Source organism: Leuciscus leuciscus (genome assembly GCF_965113295.1).
Source record: "Leuciscus leuciscus genome assembly, chromosome: 6".
In the NCBI taxonomy this organism is placed as follows: Eukaryota; Metazoa; Chordata; class Actinopteri; order Cypriniformes; family Leuciscidae; genus Leuciscus; species Leuciscus leuciscus.
Window position 1 is genome coordinate 42,750,255 of NC_138730.1, and position 22,730 is coordinate 42,772,984.

The 22,730-nt window shown below is 36.1% G+C and overlaps 1 protein-coding gene and 1 long non-coding RNA gene across 20 annotated transcripts in view; both read right to left on the bottom strand.

Moving 5' to 3' along the window:
• Window positions 1-276: 276 nt before the first annotated feature.
• The window catches only part of LOC309501118 (polymeric immunoglobulin receptor-like), a 29,616-nt gene continuing 7,162 nt past the window's right edge, over window positions 277-22,730 (bottom strand). For 2 of the 19 annotated variants that reach the window (XM_082173152.1, XM_082173146.1), the window contains exons 3-10: window positions 4,708-5,016; window positions 4,583-4,613; window positions 4,033-4,133; window positions 3,864-3,916; window positions 1,117-1,176; window positions 954-1,010; window positions 808-864; window positions 592-718 (exon numbers count right to left, since the gene is read on the bottom strand). In XM_082173152.1, the coding sequence (XP_082029278.1) occupies window positions 653-718; window positions 808-864; window positions 954-1,010; window positions 1,117-1,176; window positions 3,864-3,916; window positions 4,033-4,133; window positions 4,583-4,613; window positions 4,708-5,016 (734 nt within the window). In that variant the 3' untranslated portion in view covers window positions 592-652. The other 17 variants (XR_014206768.1, XM_082173147.1, XM_082173138.1 and 14 more) reach the window with 17 other exon arrangements.
• LOC309501223 lies at window positions 10,344-10,893 on the bottom strand. The gene is made up of 2 exons (XR_014206788.1): window positions 10,774-10,893; window positions 10,344-10,688 (listed from the first exon to the last, which is right to left on the bottom strand). It is a non-coding gene; the product is annotated as an uncharacterized lncRNA (long non-coding RNA).

The window sequence follows — 22,730 nt, forward strand, 5'->3', positions numbered from 1 at the left end:
ATATTTTGAGAGAATGATTAGATATTGGGATACTGAATTGAGTTCAGCTCAATGTTTTTTTTTGTTTTTTTTGTTTTTTTGTTGCATTTTGAAATGTAGGGTTGGTATATGAATGAACAAAATGTGGTGTTGTTGAGTTAAGAGATTAGAACAAGTACTTTAAGTATTGGTAAACGATTGTTAGCAATTGTAAAAAAAAAAAAAAAAAAAAATGTAGATACAGATTCAGACAGTAGGAAAAGATCAATACTGTAGTACAATAAAATACAATGAACCTTTGTATTTTTACATTACATTTATTTTTTAAGAAATATGTTATATAAACTGAAAATTCATTGTTGCTTTGTTCATTTTTACACAATCTATTAGGTCTACCCCTAACACTACCACACATTCCTCCTATTGCTCTTCCACGACAATTCGAGAATTTAGCCAAAGTGTTTGAGAAAAACTGTAATTTCAAAAGTGCCACTTGAGTTCAGGGTTCAGTTCCTCTCCTGTAGAGCTCTCAGTCCAGTCATTCTCACTGTTAGTTTGGAGCCACAGTGCTGTATATTGCTCCTCCTGCTGGAGGCTTCTGGAAGTGCGAGATCATTTTCAATATATTGCCAGTAATGGTACAATAAATCCATGGAATAATATATTTTTGTTTTTATATATTCTCTTTACTCCCAGGAGCATCACCAATAAAACTGTAGGTTATGTCTTTGTTGGGATCCTGTGGAGAATGGGATTGTAATTAAATATGATATATTTATGAAAACTTACTCTTAATATGTCATATTTCTATATTTTTGTAAAACTTACTGCTTTACTCCCAGGAGCATCACCAATAAAACTGTAGGTTATGTCTTTGTTGGGATCCTGTGGAGAATGGGATTGTAATTAAATATGATATATTTATGAAAACTTACTCTTAATATGTCATATTTCTATATTTTTGTAAAACTTACTGCTTTACTCCCAGGAGCATCACCAATAAAACTGTAGGTTATGTCTTTGTTGGGATCCTGTGGAGAATGGGATTGTAATTAAACATGATATATTTATGAAAACTTACTCTTAATATGTCATATTTCTGAGCCATTGTGTTAGTGGTATGTCTGGTTTACTTACACTTGAGCGTTCATCATTTATAGTGCTGTATATTGCAGGTTCTTCAGGTTCACAGTATATCTGCATTTTACACAAACACACAGAAAATAAGAAAAACGATACATCAAGAAATCAACATGGCCAATCCAATGTAATGGTGTGAGAAATAAGGTACAAAAAATAATAATACAAAATAAAACGCTCTAAAAAGTTTTGGATTGGTCTCGAGTTTAATGACACCTCTCTATGTGGATTGTAGCAATCGCTTTGGCTCAATTCTATTTTATTCTAATTCAGCTGTGCAGTTTTGCACAGTTTTGTAAGTGTTTTTAAGGGAACATTGCATTTTATCATTTTGCAAACATTTGCAAACAACGTTACTTTTGAATGTTCTCTGAACTTTCTGAAACAAGTAGTAATATTTCAGAAATAAAACTTTCCATGACCGATGTATAAATAATATTTTTGTGCTAACATTTTGTGAACATTATTAACTCTGAAAGAATGTTCTATTAACATTAAAAGAACGTTTGTTTAGAGAACATGCTTGTTAGCCAAAGTTATGAGAACGTTCCTTGTTAGCTGAGATATTTTTTTCTGTGTGCTGCTTTATTGATTAATAAACGTTTACTTTTGAAATCTGTATCTAACATGCTCAGTGTGATCCACAATAACATTTAGCTGAACAAAACTGACATTCTAGCATAGTACAGCAATAAGTCAGTATAAAAAAAAACAGTAGAGCAAAAAGTACATGTGTATATTGCAAACATTCCAGTGTTGACTGACATGGTGAAAAAAAACTAACATCTGGCCAACTATTACGTACACAATAGTTTTGAAGACTGAATTAAATGTTTTAGGCAAGTTACTACATTTAGCAGACATGCAATAGGGTTTTGATTTCCCATAAAAATAGAATAGTAAGACTAAAAATGAGCCAAAGCGATTGGGAAAACTGTTAAAATACACAGATATTGTTATACTATCACGGGTTGTGAGAGAGAGAAGGCAGGGAGAAACGGTGAATGAAAACAGAGTATTTTATGGTGTGTGTGACAGAACGCCCCCACCTGGAAGGTGCGTCCTCGCGCCGTAGAGAGGAGGATAATGAGGAGATGGCAAAGGGGTTGGCGAAGGGTAGGCGAAACCGGCAGAGGATACATGAGGAGGTTCTGGAGAAGGACGGCTGACCGGGAGGAGACAGTACTGAAGGTGGTGAAAGTCAGGAGCCTTGAGCAGGGGCATGATGGCAGGTGCCCAGGCCACAGCCAGAACTGTGCTGCATAGTGGCGTCGACGGAGACAAGAACCATGGTGGTAGAAGTCCTGACACCCCCATGGCGATGGCCGGAGGCGATGGCGCTGAAGAAAGAGCCCACCGCATAGCCGAAGATCCGAGGCAATGGAGCGACGCCGAAGACTGTGGCGACCGCGCCCCAGCAACAACCTCACACTATGACAGAGCAGATCCAGAGGACAGAGGGCGAGCTGGGGTGACCAAGGGCGGTGACGGAGCCTGAGGGACGACTGAGCGTGCCGTAGTCAAAGGGGTGGAGGGCCAAAGCGCAGCGGACGGCATGCAAGGTCTGACCCAGGTGGAGCCGACTGACTGAGGGAGCTCGGCATGGCTGATGGTCCTCTCTGGAATGGTGGGCGGTAGGAGCACAGGAGCAGGGAAGTCAGGGAGATGGGTCGAGGAGGAGCGATGTCCGCCAAGGTTGTAGGTGGAGTTGTGGGCTCCTCTTGCCCAGGCTGAGATGGTTCACAGCTGGCCCGAGGTGGATCTGCACCACTGAGAGGAGTAAACAAAGAGGGAATGGTGGGAGACAGTGAGGAGTGGGTGGCAGGAATGAGGGCTGAGGATGATGCTAGAAAGGGAGAAAAAGTCAGATGATGTGGGATGTCCTCTAAGGTGGTGGGAGAGGAAGGCAAGGTGGTTTGTATGAGACAGATGAAGAGACAGATGAAGATTCTCTTCATTCACCGATGAAGAGGTAAGAATGTGTTGCTGCCTCTCGCTTCGGTGTTGGGCTCGACGTCTACGGTGGGCTCAAACTGCTTTCTTCCGACCGACGGGTTCTGGCTGGGCACTGGGTTCGGAGTGGGGCTGGTGACGTCATCAAAGGTGAGGAATGATCAGCAGGATACCAGCACCCACTCCACAAAGTCGGTGAAGCTCCCACACAGAGGTTCCCCGGACAGCTGAGCTTGAGTGGCGGTGTTGAGGCCAACCCGAAGAAACATGCAGAGGCAGTCATCCAGGAAAGTGGTCTGATGAGCCAGATCCAAAAATGCCTCCAGATGTTGCTCGAGGGAGCGTTCTCCCTGCTCAAGGCATAGTAGTTTAACCGCAGGGAAGTCCATGATGAAATAAAAACCGAAACAAATACATGAACTGAGACGAAGAAAAACAAACACCAACGATTCACCGTTTAACTTTTGATTCTGTTGTGAGGGAGAGACAAAACACATGACGAAGATGAAGAAGATAAACATGCTTTAATATTCCAACAGGCAAACCCATGATAATCCACACACAATGTACACATTGACATAACCCGACAAAAAGACACACTAACTGATCTGAATTTAAGTAGGGGAGATAATGACATGCACACACTTGAACACAATGACAAAATCAAATCAGTGACCATGATGACAAATAAGGCAGGGAGAAATGGTGAACGAAAACAAATATTCTTTGATGGTGTGAACCATACAAACATTTTCATAACATTTTCATAACTCATAATTTAAAGGACTTACTGCGTCAATGGTTCCGCTGTCGTTTCGCTCTCTGTTTTTGTGTTTATCTTGCTCTTTATTTTAAAAAGGGGAAACAATAATATGACATTAACAGTTTATGTATATGTGCTGTTGAAATAAATGATAACATGGCATGAAATGAACTTTAAAAAGTGCAGGTCAAACTGACCGGGTCTCTGTTTCCGTCTCCAGGTGAAAACACCGACCAGAATCAACAGCAGCAAAAGTGCAGCTGAAACTGGAAGCCACACAGTCAGAAGATCTTTATCTCTGTGGGAAATAAGAAAACACTTTAAAATCGGTTCATTCAAAAAGCTCAGAAAGAGTTGTGGAACTAATTCAGCTGAATAAATACACCAGAAAATATCTAATAATCTGGTATATCTGAACTTTCACCAGATCTTGATCAAATTTTGTTAATACACTTCAGCATTAGAATTAGCCAGTCTTAGAACTAATTTAAAGCTTTATTTCATTTTAAACAATACAGTAGATGTATGTTTTTTTGTTCTTCAGTGGCATTATTATAGTTGTTTTTGTTTTCTGTTTCACTTCTGCAAAGATAGATAAAAGAAAGAAAAAACAGGGCAATAAGGAAATGATTGTAAACAATAAAGACAAATAAATTAAGGAAATAGAGCATTGATGACAAAACAGCCAAATATAGAATAATTCTAGGAAGATTATTTATTTTTAATGAGAAACATTTCAATACTAACGAGTCTCTCGGATTGTCCGTAGCTCGGTTTACTGTCAAAAGTAGAAAGCAAATACATTTTTAGTTGTGTTTTATTTTTATATGTAGAAGCTAAATATTTAATTATTGAGAAAAACTATAGCCTACCTGGTTCTGCCTCGATCACAGTGAGATGAACAGGATTCAGTGCCTCTCCAGCAGAGCAGAAGTACCATCCAGAATCACTGAGTCTCAGTCCAGTCATCAACACAGTGAAGGAGCTTCTCCCATCATCACTGATCTGGACTGATGAATTCTGGGATGTGTCAGTCCTCTTCTCAGTGTAACAGCTCTTATCTTTAATTCTGCACCACTGTTTGAGTTTATTCTGATATCCAGAAGTGTAGAAACACTGGACACTGACATCATCACCTTTATGTCCAGATACACTGCTGCTCTTCACAGACACATCAGGAGCTGAACACACAGACACAAGACATCTGGTTATAAAATATTATAAAATACATGTTTGTGAAGCCAGAGAATTATTCATTAGAATGTGATTAAAACCATTATAAAAATCTCATACCAGACTGAACCTTGATATAAAGATCAAATCTAGCACTCGACTGTCCATCATTCTCCACTGAACAATAATAGTGTCCAGTATGTTTGCTCTGCATGTTTCTCATAGTCAAAGTAAAGAGACTCTGATCAGGATGATCGATTACTGACAGATTCTCCTCTGTTGTGTTTGTGTATATACGATTAGGAGGGGTTTCTGAGTACCAGTATTTCGTCTGCGGTGCGTTTTTTTCATCATAATGACATGGGATGGTGACAGATCCTCCAGGCTTAATAGTTAAAACATGATTTGACCCACCGCTGAAGCATTCAACACCTAAATAAACACACAAACCGTTATAATATCCAGGATTTACAATAAATCACTTCTGAATCAGTTCATTTTGCTAATGTTCCCATTAACTAATGAAAATGTTATTCCTGAATGCTCTCTAAACTTTCAAAACTTTAAGTGTTCAAAAAAAAATATCTTAGTTATATGCATGTTAAGGGAAAATTCAATTTAACCATTTTGCAAACATCATTTTGTAATGTTCTCTGAACATTCTGAAACAAGTAACTGATTTTGAGATAAAAAATGTTGCATATCTAACATTATTCCCATGCTGTCAGCAGTTCTTCTCTATGCAATAACAATTTGTTTGAATTTCATGCTATTACAGTTATAGCTCCTGTTAAAATCCATCTTGTAGTAATGTATCGCCCCCAATTGAGTACCTTTGTAGAGGAGCTGGATGTGCTGCTGTCCTCATTCCCTGAGTATAGCAGCACACTTGTAGTCTTTGGTTATTTAAACATTCATCTAGAAGTAGGTCTCAAATGGTTTGGCTATGGGAACCACTTTTTCCGCATTGTCATCAACCCACAACCCGCTTTTTAAATATATATAGAAAACATTCTTAGAATAACATTCTCGGAACATCCTTATAATGTTATTTTTATTTGCCGAATGTTTTCATAATGTTTTCATGGAACGTCCATGATGTGATTTGTACTTGATGATTGTTCTCATAATGTTGAGAGAAAATGTTCTTAGAACATAATGTTGTTATCTGGGGTCTCTTTAATAACAAATAATTTATCGGGAGTGTTTATGATGGAATGTGTAGGTTGTTGATATAGGCGACACATAACTTGAAACTATTTCATGACATTCTTTTGAAATGTTTTTAAAGAGGAAATGCGTCTCCTTAGTCATTGGTTAACTCCCACATATGCTTGCCTGTTATGAGCCAAAGAAAGAAAAAATAGAATGAACAGCATCATGGTTTGGTCGTGATAGTGTTTCTTCTGTACTATAACCTGATGTCAACTTCCTCTTGTCTTCTGTGAATTATGACAACATCCCACCCAAAAGTCTTACCAGAAATATTGGTCAATTTATAAATAGTTCAGCTATATGCCTTGTGGCAAGCAGGACGAGGCCGAGGGCCGTGAGAGAACGCACAAGGCCAGTGGCATGATTGATGATGAGCAGTCTCGTATCTCTCACGGAGGAGCTTCGGAAGCATAAAAGCAGGAGCGACATCAGTGAAGGATGAGAAAGGACCAGGCCTGGACTTTACGTTGTGTTTTGTTTATGTATTATTATGTGTGTGCGGCAGTCGTCTGTGATGGTGTTGCCGCCTTTAGTGTTGTGTTTGTTTTATTATTAAAGTCAAGTCAAGTCAAGTCAAGTCAAGTATATTTGTATAGCGCTTTTCACAATACAGATTGTATAAAAGCAGCTTCACAGTATTAAATTAAAATAATACAACAAAGTTTGTTTCAAGAGGAATTTATTGATTGATAAAATTAAATTAAATATCCCCAAAATATCCCCCAAAAAAAAGTGTTTGAATGTTTGCTGGTTCCTGCCTCCTTCTTCCCATGTCAACATACCTTGCTACAGGCCTATTTGCATTACATATACCGCTTTGCAGTAAAGATTAGATTAGATTAGATTAGATTAGATTAGATTAGATTAGATTAGATTAGATTAGATTAGATTAGATCCTTTTATTAATCCTTTGCAGGAAATTACAGTGTCACGGCAGCGTCAAGACAACCCCCCCCCCCCCCCCCCCCCCCAAAAAAAAAAAAAAAACCAACACATACATTCACTCGAAACATATAACATATCCATAAGTTAATTTAAAATACAACAATCTAAATAAAAGGAAGTTATATTTGTGCATTATAAAGTCGTATAGCAGCTGGTATGAAGGACTTCCTATACCGCTCCGTCTTGCACATTGGTGCCATCAGTCTTTGACTGAAGGAGCTACTGTTTATCACCTTCAGGTGGTGAATTGGGTGTCCAGGGTTGGCCAGTATTGATCTTTCTCACCCTCATGTCGTTCCAAACCCGTAAGACTTTCGTTCATCTTTGGAACACAAATTAAGATATTTTTGATGAAAGACACAACATAAAACTCCCTTTCAAGGCCCAAAAAGGTAGCAAAGACATTGTTAAAATAGTCCTTGTAACTAAGGTGGTTCAACTAATGTTATGAAGCGATAAGAATATTTTTTTGTATGAAAAAAAACTAAACAAAAATAACGACTTTATTCAACAATTTCTTCTCTTCCATGTCAGTCTCTGATGTTGTTCACGTGAGCACCACGACTCATGCGTGTGATGCTGATGCAGGAGTCGGCCAATAATGAGCCGGCATTCAGACGTAGAACCCAGAAGCGCTGCACTGTGTTTACTACGTCAACAACACATAAGCTGTTGAGTAAAGTCATTATTTTTGTATGTTTTTTTGCACACACAAACTATTCTCATCACTTCATAACATTAAGGTTAAACCACTGCAGTCACGTGACTATTTTAATGATGTCTTTACAACCTTTCTGGGGCTTGAAAGTGGTTCTAACGTTCTGTCTATGGGGGGATCAGAAAGCTCTCAGATTTCATCAAAAATATCTTAATTTGTTTTCCGAAGATGAACGAAGGTCTTACGGGTTTGGAACGACATGAGAGTGAGAAACTTCATAGATAGTGCGGATTTAGTGTGCGTTAAGCGTGGCATTTTCCAGACCAGGGACGTCTTACACTCTTACACACGCACTCTCAAGTGGCCAAGTGTGGGTATTTGGACATCTTGAAATCGGACCTGTCCAAATAATCAACAATAACCAACCCCTATGATATAGGCCTATGCTTTAGTCATTAATTTATATATCTTAAAGGGGTGGCTGATTATGATTTCACTTTTTTAACTTTAGTTAGTGTGTGATGTTGCTGTTTGAGCATAAACAACATCTGCAAAGTGACAATCAAAGTTCAAAGCAAAGGAAGATATTTGCTTTTAAAGAAATCGCTTTTTAAGGACCACAACAAACGTGATGGTCCTCACTGCAGAACATGAAATCCACGGGGAGGAGTCGGATCTAGATCCAACTCCTCCCACCTTACATATACCTAAACCTACCCAACTCCACCCCCTGATCCCTAAACCTACCCCTAAACCTACCCATCTCCACCCCTTAATCCCTAAACCCACCCCTAAACCTACCCATCTCCACCCCTTAATCCCTAAACCCACCCCTAAACCTACCAATCTCCACCCCTTATATCTGGATCCAACTCCGCCCCCCGGATCTCGTGTACTGCATTGAGGTGCTACTGCAACAAACGGCTGGTAGAGACTACAGGACATTCCTCCCAGGGTTAGTGACATCACAAACCCTAGACTTTACATAAACCTCGCCCCCAGAACACGATTTATAGATTATCAAGACAAAATATGCTAATCAGTGACTAGAAGATAACTACACATAAGTAACATAAATTCATCAACTAACCTATGGGCGTAGATTACGCAGGGGATGTAATCTTTTTAAATAATGTAAATTCGTCCCCTGCACTTTTTCGTAGGGCAAGTGTGTTCACGACAAGTTGAGGTTTTCGCAGGCCAATGTGTTTACATCCAGATTTAAAATTCAAAGAGTCAAGATAATCTATACGCGAGTTTCACGTTTCCATGGTAATCAGTCAATTTATGACTGCATCACGACACGCCCATGCTCGCACCCGCGTTGTATCCATCATTTTCATAGAGGTCGCAATGAGTTCAAAACGGCAAAAAACTCTTCACTCCTTTTTCACGAAAAAGTCAAGCACTGTAAGTTGTCATGTGGTATCGGAATTGTGTTGCACAATGGTGAATAACTCCTATTTCTCGCTCCTAATATTCACTACCCGCACAAACGTGCGCTTATTTTCAGTCTTTTTTTATTCATAATGTCTTTTATTTTAACAGATATGTTATCAAAGCCCTTCAAATTAGAATAAAGATGGTAATTGTTAATGATGAATTTGGATTTTCATGCATTAACAGCCACTATATATCTGCTTGAATCATGCAGCGTTGTAACGTGTGTAGCCTACATGATGTTTACCATATATAATTCGGTAACACTTTAAAATTAGATAAAAAAGATTGAAGACAAACTTTAAGTTGTCTTGAAAAAGCCTAACCAGAAAGTTTGAAGTAGTTTTAAAAGCTTGAAGTTTGTCGTAGCCTACACAAAAAAACTATTTGAAATATGTAAACAATATAGTACAATATACAATACTATGTGTAATATAAAGTACAGAACATCTTTCTTTCTTTCTATTTTATTGCTTTAAACATAAATAGCATATTAAGCCAATTAACCAAAAACCTTTCAACAAAGGTCTGCAAAAAAATTTAATTTAATTAAATTTAAAAAATGGTATAACGCTTGCCATTCTGTCCCCCTAACTTTTGAAATGATGGCTACACCCCTGAACTTACCATACAGAAATGTCCTGTTGCTTCTACATGTTGTCACTTCTTCTTGAGTCTCCATCATTGTCTGAATCCGGTTTGAACATAAAAGGCTAAAAGTTTTTGAAATTTTCAGTGCCTGTCTGTGTGAGGTAAAAGGACACAAGCTGTTGAAGCTCCACCCCCTGTGAACAGTTCATTTGCATTTAAAGGAACAGACACAAAATGGTGCGTTTTTGCTCGCCCTCAAAAATTTACAATTTTAACATGCTATATAAAAATATCTGTGGGGTATTTTGAGCTAAAACTTCACATACACACTCTGGGGACATCAGAGACTTATTTTACATCTTGTGAAAAGGACAATAAAATACCCCTTATTAGACTATCGCTATAAAAAAAATTGCAAAACAAATTAAGGAACAATAGCCTATAGCAAATATTATATGCCTGTTTTTTTAATTTTTTTTTTTAACGTTTTTATTTTTTATTTTATTGTCACACTTAAAGCAAGCACATTACAACTTTGCAAATATATTATGTTTTGTGCTTTTTACAATCAACAATTTACACACTTAATCCTAAATAACGCTTAAACTGAATTTTCATTTCATAGTAAACCATTTGTTTTGTACATGTACTTACATTGTGCCACCACAAGGGAATGTACATTATATAAAGCATGATATAATTAAATTAATATCATTTTATCTGAATAGAGAGTTTTCTTGCTTTGCATTGTAACAATGCATGGAATAAATTTTTTTTTAGCTTGTTTCAAGTTCAGCGCTGTTGTGTTCATATTTTCTCAGGAACATGCACCTGTGATAAAGAAATTAAACAAAGAGATGAAATCACATTTTCAGTGTCTGTGTAAAACATCCTGTGATCATTAACATCAACAAACCTGTAACTTCTCACTGTTTGTGCACAGAGCTGTAGGTCACCTCGTCCTCCACTGATACTGGGCTAAACTGGAGAGACCAAAGATGTTTAAGAAGAATACTGACAATTACATTACATGACATTTACATTTATTCATTTTAGCTGACGCTTTTATCCAGAGCGACTTACAATTGCTATATATGTCAGAGGTCGCACGCCTCTGGAGCAACTAGGGGTTAAGTGTCTTGCTCAGGGACACATTGGTGTCTCACAGTGGATTCGAACCTGGGTCTCTCACACCAAAGGCATGTGTCTTATCCACTGCGCCACCACCACCACCACCACCACATGACAAATCTCTGTGCATGTTCTTGTGAGTTCACTTACTGCTTTAGCTTTAGTTTTAGTTTTAGGTCGTACTGTCACAGAGCTGTAAGTCACGTCATTCTCTGCAACCGCTGATGATGAACGGACACTGTTTCCCTGTGAATAATTAGAAACATATCTTATTATAATGAGTCTCTCAGTTATGAGTTTTAACTCAAACCGGTTGTCAGCTCAAACCTACTGCGTCACTGTCTCCATCTCTGGTCACCTCTATATTGTGGGTGTTATTTATGTCTGTTAGTGAGAAAACAAATGATGTTATCAGTCTTTCCATTAGACAGTTCTTAGACATCAACATAAAGTTTATAAATACACACTAGCGCTCAGTAAGTCTGATGAAAGTTGATGAAAAATAAAGTAAAAACTGTAATACTCCTTCATGAATCATTATAATATGCTGATCTGCTGCTCAAGAAACATTTCTGATTATTATCAGTTATTATTATAAGCATTTGTCCTGCTTTATATTTTGTGGAAACTGCAGTGATACATTTCTTCAGGATTCTTTAATGAATAGAAAGTTCAAAAGAGCAGCATTTATTAGAAATAAAATCTTTTGTGTCATTATAAAAGTCTTTAAAGTGACTTCTGATTTATTTAATTCATTTTTGCAGGAGAATTTTTTTTATTAATTTCTTTAAAAAAAATACTGAATGCAAACTTTTGATCAATAGTGTGCAAAACTGATCAAACACTGAATGGCTGATGGAAAGGTCATGTAATAAGCAAGGTAAATCCATACTGACTGTTCTTCTTTCTCAGTTTTACAGCCGACACGACAGTCACCAACAGCAGAAACAACACAACCGTCGGGATCCACACCTCCAGATACCCATAATGCCTGTGAGAATAAACAATGCAAATGGTTCATATTATACATGCATACAAAATTATTACTGTTATTGCAGTCATTATCATGACAATTGTTATTTTGCTGAAACTAAATTTACCATGGTGCATTTTTCTAATGGTATTTCTAACTTTTTTTAACTTGTTATTCATATTTGTAGTGAACTCTGTCACTCGCAAAAATATGACTTCATCAGTTGACATTTATGTGATTGTGGTATATGTTAGAGATCACATTTGATATTTAGTTCAAAGGCTGCAGTTATTGTTGGTTTAAATTGATTTAAAATGTTTTTTACTTTTGAATTACATAATTTGCTTCAGTATCTCTTTAATTAAATGTCTGAAATGAATTGAGCTGTTCAATTTCTCTTAAAGTGACAGTTCACCCAAAAATGAAAATTATGTCATAATTTTCTCACCCTCAAGTTGTTCCAAACCTGTAGGAATTTCTTTCTTCTGCTGAACACAAACGAAGATATTTTGAAAAATATGGGTAACCAAACAGTTGATGGACCCCATTGACTACCATAGTATGGAAGAAAAAATAATACTATGGAAGTCAATGGGGTCCATATTTGTGTTCAGCAGAAGAAAGAAATTCATACAGGTTTGGAAGAACCTGAGGTTGAGTAAATGTTGACCGAATTATTATAATTTTATTTTTTTTTTGGGATGAACTATCCCTTTAACAACCATTAAGTTGTAGTTTTAAACCATTTCACAAGTGCCATATTGCAAAACTAAAATAGACAGTACATGAAAAAGAGGAAGATGGCCTCACTGATGCAGTTGCCGTTTTACTGTATACACCAGTTACAGTCATAAAATGAAAAGAAATCATGTTGCATTCAAATAACCTTAAAAACAAAACATACAATAACAATTGCATACAATCTGGTTACTTAAAAGTTATTTTCTGTTTGCATGATTTTTATCTATTTGAGCATTAATACTTATTCTGCTGCTCTTCACTGCTTTCTGTTGAATTGTTGTTGCTATAAAGAAGAGAGAGAAATAATATAAACTTCAATAATTAACTCAAACAGTTCTGACTAGAAAATGAAAGGAAAAAGACCACACAGAGAAATTGACAAAATGTTAAGAAAGAACATTAAACTATATACTCGTAAAATAAGCATCTTATTAGGTCCATGATACAAAATATCAATCTTAATGTCCCCCTGTGATGAAAATCAAGTTTTTAATGTTGTTTATATGTCTATGTGGTGTTTTTAATATGCTTTAATTCATAAGTCGACAGCATTGCTGAGTATTTTCTCCTTAAAACTGCAGTGAACCAAAGACAGTCTCAAAAACACGGCTTGAAATCGCTGATGTTTCTGACGTCACAAACTACCTTGTAACCAATCAGATCAACGTGTGGATCAACGAGTGGATCTCTGAGCTGGTGCTCATTTGCATATTCATAGAATCGCATATACTAAATGAGGCAAGGGTGTAGAGTTACATTCAAGCTATTTGAAGGCATGAAGAAATTTGTTTTCAAGGAAAAAAATATCAAAGATGAGTTTTAAGAGATAAGATTATTGATTACCGGAGTACTTTAATATTTTAGCAATATTTAAGATTGATTAATATGTTAATTAGCTACTAACCCCTTTTCGTCAAATTCTTCTGTAGTCACAACTGCTGTTGAATAAAAATGCAGAAAAAAAATATTATAAATTTGTCACCACCAATAAGATTTTAAAATCACTACAAAAACAAAATACACAATTCTTATTTTTTATGGAATATTGCAGCATTTTTGTTTATAAATGATTTATCTGTGCACATCATTATTTTTTATTTTTTTATTCATGTGCCTCATAATCTTGAATAAAAATAACTTTGCCTCCCTCTTGCAGCAACATCTCTTCTCTTCTCTGATGGGCGGGGCAACCTGTCACTCACATCAGATCCACCAATAGCAAACCACAAGCATACAATCAATTCCCTATGAAAAAATATCTGATCCCGCCCTACATTTTTGTTGTTGTTTTTTACTATCAAGAACTCCTGTGTAGGTCTAAGTAGTGAATGGGTTTTTACCATTGACAGTGAGTTGAACAGAAACCTGCAGATCTCCAGCAGAGCAGAAGTACCATCCAGAATCACTGAGTCTCAGTCCAGTCATCAACACAGTGAAGGAGCTTCTCCCATCATCACTGATCTGGACTGATGGATTCTGGGATGTGTCAGTCCTCTTCTCAGTGTAACAGCTCTGATCTTTATATCTGCACCACTGTTTGGGTTTATTCTGATATCCAGAAGTGTAGAAACACTGGACACTGACATTATCACCTTCATGTCCAGATACACTGCTGCTCATCACAGACACACCCGGAGCTGAACACACAGACATTTAAGATTTATTAGGAATCAGGATCAGAATTATTCATCTGAATGTGAAACTCATCTCATACCTGATTGAACTGTGATATGAAGCTTCTCTGTTTCATCCTTTTGAAATATTCCTCTAATCTCCTCAACACACCAGTAAGATCCAGTGTCTTCATGCTGCAGGTTTCTCATAGTCACAGTAAAGAAACTCTGATCTGGATGATCGATTACAGACACTTTTCCTTTGGTTTCATTAGCATATGCCAGAATAGAGCAGTAATTATATGCTGATTTTGCATCAAAGCACCAGTATTTCTTGTGTTCTGTGTATTTCCTGTCATAATAACATGGAATAATGACACATCCTCCAGTCTGAACCGTTAACTTTCTGTTTACTGATCCTGTTGTGCATTCAGGACCTGCGTGAAGAAAAAAATCTACTTCAGTTTGACTTTAATGTATCAGTAAATGTAGAAAAGAAGTAGCAAAATGCATGTCATACAGCAGGATATATTAACTACTTGTATGAGTAAAATGAATTGTAAGCAAATAGAGAACACTTGCCTGTTATGAGCCAAAGGAAAAATACAATGACCTTCTTCAAACTGACTGTCGGTCTGTCGAAAAGTTGCAATGTTTCTTCTTTCTTTATCATCATCATTTCCATGCAAGTTAAAATTTTTAAGTTAATACTATAGAAACAGATTCTCACTCAAGGAGATGTGCATAAAGTCTAAAGTCATCATAGAAGAGAATCAAACAAAATGAGAAGTATTTATGTGCAATACAGTGAATGTCAAAGCTGTTCCGCTCCGGGATTCACATGCTTCCTTCTCTAGTTCTCTTTTTGCAATTATAGGTGCCACCTCAGAAATCAGGATACACCGCTCTACAGTCATTTGAAAGTGATTGCAGTACCAGTTTTGGCCACAATCTTACATACTTTGCTTCTTTAAGAAAAAAAAAAACAAAAAAAAACGTATCAACAGATTTTAATATGACTTGAAAACAAGATGTGAAAGTATATAAATGGAGCACTTTTCTGTATAGAAGTTATTAATGGAAAAAAGCTTTCATCATTTTTGTATGCTAATCAAATGCATGACATAACAGCCTCAGATTGGGTAAAAGGAGAAACAAGGGTATTCTCAGTGCTTGATTGTAAACGTTCACACATATTTCACACATTGTCTGCAATGTTAGTTTAGAATAACCGTCCATGAGTGGGAACACATCCAACAAGGCTTGTATAGGCAGATGACATGATACGTGGCGTAAAAATATTCATTATTAGCTGAGAAAATTGGGCATTTAATACTTTTTTTGGTGAATATGTTTGACTTAAGGTTATTTTAAAGTATGTTCAAAACAATGCAAAACAATTCACATTTGGAAGAATTATGCATTTAAAAGTTATAGTTTCTCTCTACAATCAATACAAGTAACAATTCTAATGACATCATTCTGCACTTCAGCTTCTCCTCAGATTGTGACCAATCAGATGCTCTAGAATCTGAAGTTTTTATTTGCATCTCTTTGATATATATATATATATATATATATATATATATATATATATATATATATATATATATATATATATATATTCCATATGTGATATTTTTCATTTATAAGCTTTGATGCCTCTGAACTTAAACCCAAATCTCTTTTATCTGTATGTTGTTGGTTAGTTAACATGATGACATATGCAAATACTTTCACTGGCTAAAATTACATTATTGCGTGACGTCAGTATATCATACTGATATAAAAATGGGTACATTAAAAAAAAAAAACATTTTTTTGTTTTTTTGGTAGTTTTATTTTGTATTTTCCTCATTTATAAGTTGCTTTTGATAAAAGAAAAAAAATACATTTGAAGAAAAATGCTAAGAAAAAAATACATAGCAGACAGGCATTTAGCAAATGTAGACGTCTAATACATTCTACACACAGATCTTTAATCTGAATTTTTCTTTCAGCTCAATGTGGAGAAAACTCTAGTTCTGTGACAGACAGAAACGCCATCTGAAAGATAAAAGACAATAGCACACTATCAAGAGGCAACTGAATATGTTTCTGTCACATTAACTTGGACACATTTAAGCCCTCACATTACAGAAAATATTTGTATTCACTTTTTTTTTTCAGAAGGAAGATTAAAAAAAAATAAAATAATTAACATTATAGACATGTGAAGTATAGATATTGCTAAAAAATAATGAGACAATAATGAGAATTTGTTACTTATTTGTCCTTCTCAGTGCCGGTGTCTGTGATCACACTTACTGTCAAAATAAAAATAAATAAAAATTTCGAACAGTAAAAACTTTATTGTTATGGATTGAGTTTTACATTTTTAATATTTAAATACAGTATTAAATATGTTTTACCTGGTTCTGCTTTGGTTACCGTGAGATGAACAGGATTCAGTGCCTGTCCAGCAGAGCAGAAGTACCATCCAGAATCACTGAGTCTCAGTCCAGTCATCAACACAGTGAAGGAGCTTCTCCCATCATCACTGATCTGGACTGATGAATTCTGGGATCTGTCAGTCCTCTTCCCAGTGTAACAGCTCTGATCTTTATATCTGCACCACTGTTTGAGTTTATCCTGATATCCAGAAGTGTAGAAACACTGGACACTGACATTATCACCTTTATGTCCAGATACACTGCTGTTCATCACAGACACACCCGGAGCTGAACACACAGACACAAGACATCTGATTATAAAATATTATAAAATACATGTGTGTGAAGTCAGAGAATTATTCATTAGAATGTGATTAAAACTATTACAAAAATCTCATACCAGACTGAACCTGGATATAAAGATCAAATCTAGCACTCGACTGTCCATCAGTCTCCACTGAACAATAATAGTGTCCAGTATGTTTGCTCTGCAGGTTTCTCATAGTCACAGTAAAGAGACTCTGATCAGGATGATCGATTACTGACAGATTCTCCTCTGTTGTGTTTGTGTATGTACTAGGATCATTATCTGAGTACCAGTATTTCTTCTGCGGTGGGTTTTTCTCATCATAATGACATGGGATGGTGACAGATCCTCCAGTCTTAATAGTTAAAACATGATTTGACCCACCGCTGAAGCATTCAACACCTAAATAAACACACAAACCGTTATAATATCCAGGATTTACAATAAATATCACTAAACAAACACAGCACAACATAAAATATTCACCTAAAGTGAGCCAAAACCCGATTGAAATATAGAAATGTTTTGTCTTCTGGTACGCGGCCATTGCGATTGCTCCTGCTTATGTGTCCTGTATGAGGTTTTCTCTGCAGTTCAGTAGTACAACTGCTCAGCTTCTGCTTTCTGCACTCATATTATCATAGACGGAGGAGGAAATGCCCTTACATGTCTTGGACCACGTGGATAAGGGGTGAACAGACTGTACATATTCATAAAATACAGTGCAATCAATATTTCTTCCATTGTTTGATGGGTGTTCAGTATCAGTTATCAAAAGCATGTTTTATCGTGAACATTAGTTAATGCTTCAGGTTTCTAAGAATGAAATGTTTCAACATTTAGATTGATGTTATTTTCTGTATAGACAAGTTTTATAAATGACCATTAATGTATTATGAACAAAAATGTATTATCTCAAAGGGGAAGCGCGGGCGGAGAGTGTGTAAAGCTGGCTTTAATTATGGCCACTATTTGATTATGCAGTGTCTGATTTCAGATAACCCCGCCCCTAAATGACACTTGGTTGTCATTGTGGTTGACAACAATTTGGTTGGTCACTTGTGGTTGGTGTGTCAATCAGACCGTCACTTCCTGTCTCCGTGGGTGGATCCTGGCCACTAGAATAGCCTACTTGCACAACCGTTTTTTTTATTTTATTTTAATTTTTTTATGCTTTATTTCCAATAAATAGCATGTACAAGGGTAATTTCAATATTACATCAGAAGACTTTCACAACTACTTCCATGTTCTACAGAAGTTTTTCCTGTAACAGCATTCAGCGCATGCGTTAACATGAATTATCTTGAACCTGCTGAAATGTTTCTATAAATATATTTTCTTTCCAACTGTGCATTCGATAGTAAATAAATATATTTCCCCTCTAACCTGCAGCAGTCCAGTGCTCGTCTTCTCATTAACAGTGTTTTTTTTTTTTTTTTTTATCTTACTTATAATATTTCATACCTGTTGAGTTTACATTTTTTAATGAATTTGCCTGATAAAAAGGACTGCTTGTGTACGATGGTGTGCAGTACGTGCCATTAATTTAATGATGTTAAATATTTAATTAGCTAATCTTAAAGGGGTCATATAATGGTACATGCACTTTTACAAGCTGATTGTCCTGAAATGTGTGTTGGCAGTGCCTGTACACAACCATCATAAAATGATACAAATCCATCCAGTGTTTTTTTTTTTTTATCTCCTTATATGTTTCCCCTGTCTCAAATCAAGCCGTTCGATCTTGTGACGTCACAAGATCGGACGCCCCTCCCACGATTGTTGATTGACAGCAGCGTTTCAACACAGACCCGCCCTCGCTCGTGAGCGAGCTGTCATCATAGTCTGCGCGGTCATTGTTGATACACTGGAGCAGAATGGCGTCTAAGCGATTGTGGTGTTCTGTTCTTGGGTGTAATAACGAACACAGCAGTCATTTTGATGTCCGAACCGCTGAAGACGCAGTGGCTGAGTTTTGTTTTCGAAGGGAATATTCCCCACGATCAACGTCAATGCTTTCATGTTTCAAGAATCATTTCACGCACCAGACTGCTTTACAAACGAGGGTCAGTATAAAGCTGGTTTTAAGAAGCTGCTCCTGAAAAAAGGATCAGTACCAACTATTCGTGTTCCTGCAGCACCTCCAGAAGAACTGAAGTGAGTGTAACATTTTATTAACCTTTATATTGATATTTATATTAATCTTTGCAAATCGCTAGCACGCTTCACGATGAATGCGGCTAAGGTTTACAATCAGGATACATGATGGAATGTTTGTACGACGTTCTCAATTTAATTCATAATCCCACGTTTATAATGAACAAAGCATTATGGTTATTGTGTTATTGTGTTACGGTGTGCGCACAGAACAGAGGGGCGGGGTGAGCAAAGCTCATTATCATTTAAAGACGCATGCACTTAAACGGCGTGCTGAAAACAGAGCTGTTTTTGACCAGGTAAAATTAGTGTTTTCTTACAATACTAATGAGAATTTTTTATTAAAATATATTACAAACTTTTAATTTAGACCCTAAAGAATCATATTAGCTTGTACAAAAATGGCATTATGACCCCTTTAAACAGTAATGCACACAGTGTAGAGGAGAATGACAGTCTGAGTCAACTAATTTGAATATTAATTCAGCATTTTGGGCATAAACATGTAAATTACATTACATTACAATATTTAATAAAAATATATAAATGTTTGTACTGATGTTATTCAGCAGATCTCACACACTTCAGCATCGCAGTCACTAGTTTAGACGAGCACTGACACCCTGTGGTGAAATAATCGCATGTGTTTACCATACGTTGCTTTCTATGATACTTTCTAGGCTCAGTGCAAGAAGTCCATGAGGACTTCCTACCGCAAAACAAAAGTCTGCTGACTGCTGACAGTAGCAAATACAAATCTAATGAGTCTCACGAAACCTGTTATTTATCTAGATACAAAAGTCCATTTTCTTCAGGTCAATGTGGAGAGTAGTCTGATTTCTTATTCTGTGACTGACAGAAATGCTCCATCATGTGCCATCTGAAAGAGAGAAGAGATATAAAGATATGAAAACAGCAAAAAGATGAACATTTGAGTGCTGAACAAGACACATCATGTAGATTTAGGGCACATAAAAAAAATAGTAAACTATGTTTACTGTTTATAAAGCACATTTTTATTTATTATTTGATGCAATTATATTACCTGGTTTTGGAAAACTAAAGAAAAGGCAACAACACGTGCAAAAATTGACAAAATGTTTAACAATGAATTCAACTCTATTACACAGATAAGTAATTGGTTACACTTTATTTCGATAGTCCACTTTAGACATTCTACTAACTAGTAACTTAAGTACATGTCAACTAACTCTCATTTGAGTATTAGTAGACTATGTTTAGGGTTATGATTATAGGATTATAAGGAGTAGAATAAGTTGACATAGTTGCAAAGTTACTTATAGTCAGTAGAATGTCTGTTCAGGAAAACCCCTTTTTTAAATTATATTATTCAATAATAATATTGAACAAACAAAAAAATTCAATGGAAAATGTTCATCATGTTCATGAAAATTCATCCACTTGGAATATTCCTTCAATCTCCTCAACACACCAGTAAGATCCAGTGTCTTCATGCTGCAGGTTTCTCATAGTCACAGTAAAGAAACTCTGATCTGGATGATCGATTACAGACACTTTTCCTTTGGTTTCATTAGCATATGCCAGAATAGAGCAGGAATAGTATGACGATTTTGCATGATAGCACCAGTATTTCTTGTGTTCTGTGTATTTCCTGTCATAATAACATGGAATAATGACAGATCCTCCAGTCTGAACCGTTAACTTTCTGTTTACTGATCCTGTTGTGCATTCAGGACCTGCGCAAAGAAAAAATCAACTTCAGTTTGACTTTAATGTATCAGTAAATGTAGAAAAGAAGTAGCAAAATGCATGTCATACAGCAGGATATATTAACTACTTGTATGAGTAAAATGAATTGTAAGCAAATAGAGAACACTTGCCTGTTATGAGCCAAAGGAAAAATACAATGAACTTCTTCAAACTGACTGTCTGTCTGTCAAAAAGTTGCAATGTTTCTTCTTTCTTTATCATCATCATTTCCATGCAAGTTTAAGTTTTAGGTTAATACTACAGAAACAGATTCTCACTCAAGGAGACGTGCATAAAATCTAAAGTCATCATAGATTTCTACAGTCTTTCTCAGTTCCTGCATTCGTTCTCTCTTGTTGCTTGTGTCAAACAGCCTCCCTGTAAGTGTTGCAAGGCAAGTTACAAATGTGTCACCTGGTTGAGAGAAGCTTCAAATAATTCATTTACATTTAAAATTAAAAGTCAAAACAGTCAAAGCTGTTTCTATCTCTAGTTTTCATTTTACAAGACTACTGGAGTGTCACCTCAGAAACTGGTTGTTTTTGCTCGGTTTTGTGGTCAAGACATTTAAGCAAATAAATATATGTGACAAAAACTTATCTACAGAATTTAAAATGACTTGAAAGCAAGATGTGAAAGTTTTTCAATGGAAGACTTTTCTGTACATAAGTTATTAATGGAAAAATGCTTTTCATCGTATGTATAATGATCAAATGCATGACGACACAGCCTCAGATTGGGTAAAAGGAGAAACAAGGGTATTCTCAGCGCTTCTGTTATTGTAAACGTTCACACATATTTCACACATTGTCTGCAATGTTAGTTGAGAATAACCGTCCATGAGTGGGAACACATCCAACAAGGCTTGTATAGGCAGATGACATGATACATGGCGTAAAATATTCATTATTAGCTGAGGAAAGTGGGCATTTGAAATAATAATTGAATAAATATTATTAATTTTTTTGAATAAATATGTTATTTATAAGCTTGTGTGTTCAAAACCATGCCTAAATTCACATTTGGAAGAAATATGCATTTAAAATGTATATAGTCTCTGTCTACCAACAATATGAGAAAAAATTTTGATGACATCATTCTGCACTTTAGCTTCTCTTCAGATTTTCTGTCCAATCAAATGATCTCTAGAATCTGAAGAGTCCCGCCCCCTACATCTTAAAAGACACTGAAGCTGTGGCTGAAATCGGCCACTTGTTCACACGTTTACTATGTTCTATATGGCGAATGACACATAATGCACTATATAGGGGCTAGGGAGCGATTTAAACTGTTTAAACATGCTTTCCATTGGGGTAAATGAAGTCTGGTTTCAATCACGTCAGTTTGACATGAACCTTTACAGCAGGAACAGTCTGTTCTGGTGTTGTGCTGAAATTTTTGAGATATAAAAAACATATATTTTCATATGCAATATTTTTAATTTAGCTTTGATGTTTCTGAATTAAAAACCAAATATATTTTATCTGTATGTTGTTGGTTAGTTAACATGATGACAGATGCAAATACTGTCACTGGCAACCACTAAAATTAAATTACTGTCTGTGATGTGTCTGATATCATATTGATACAAAAGATGATGGCTAAATTGAGAGAGAGAAAAAAGAACATATTTATTATTTTTATAGTTTTATTTGGTATGTTCCTCGTTAGTAAGTCGCTTTTGGTAAAAGAAAAAATACATTTGAAGAAAAATGGTGAGAAAAAAAAGGCATTTAGCAAAAATGTAGGTTCTACACACAGATCTTTAATCTGCTGACTGAGTGTAT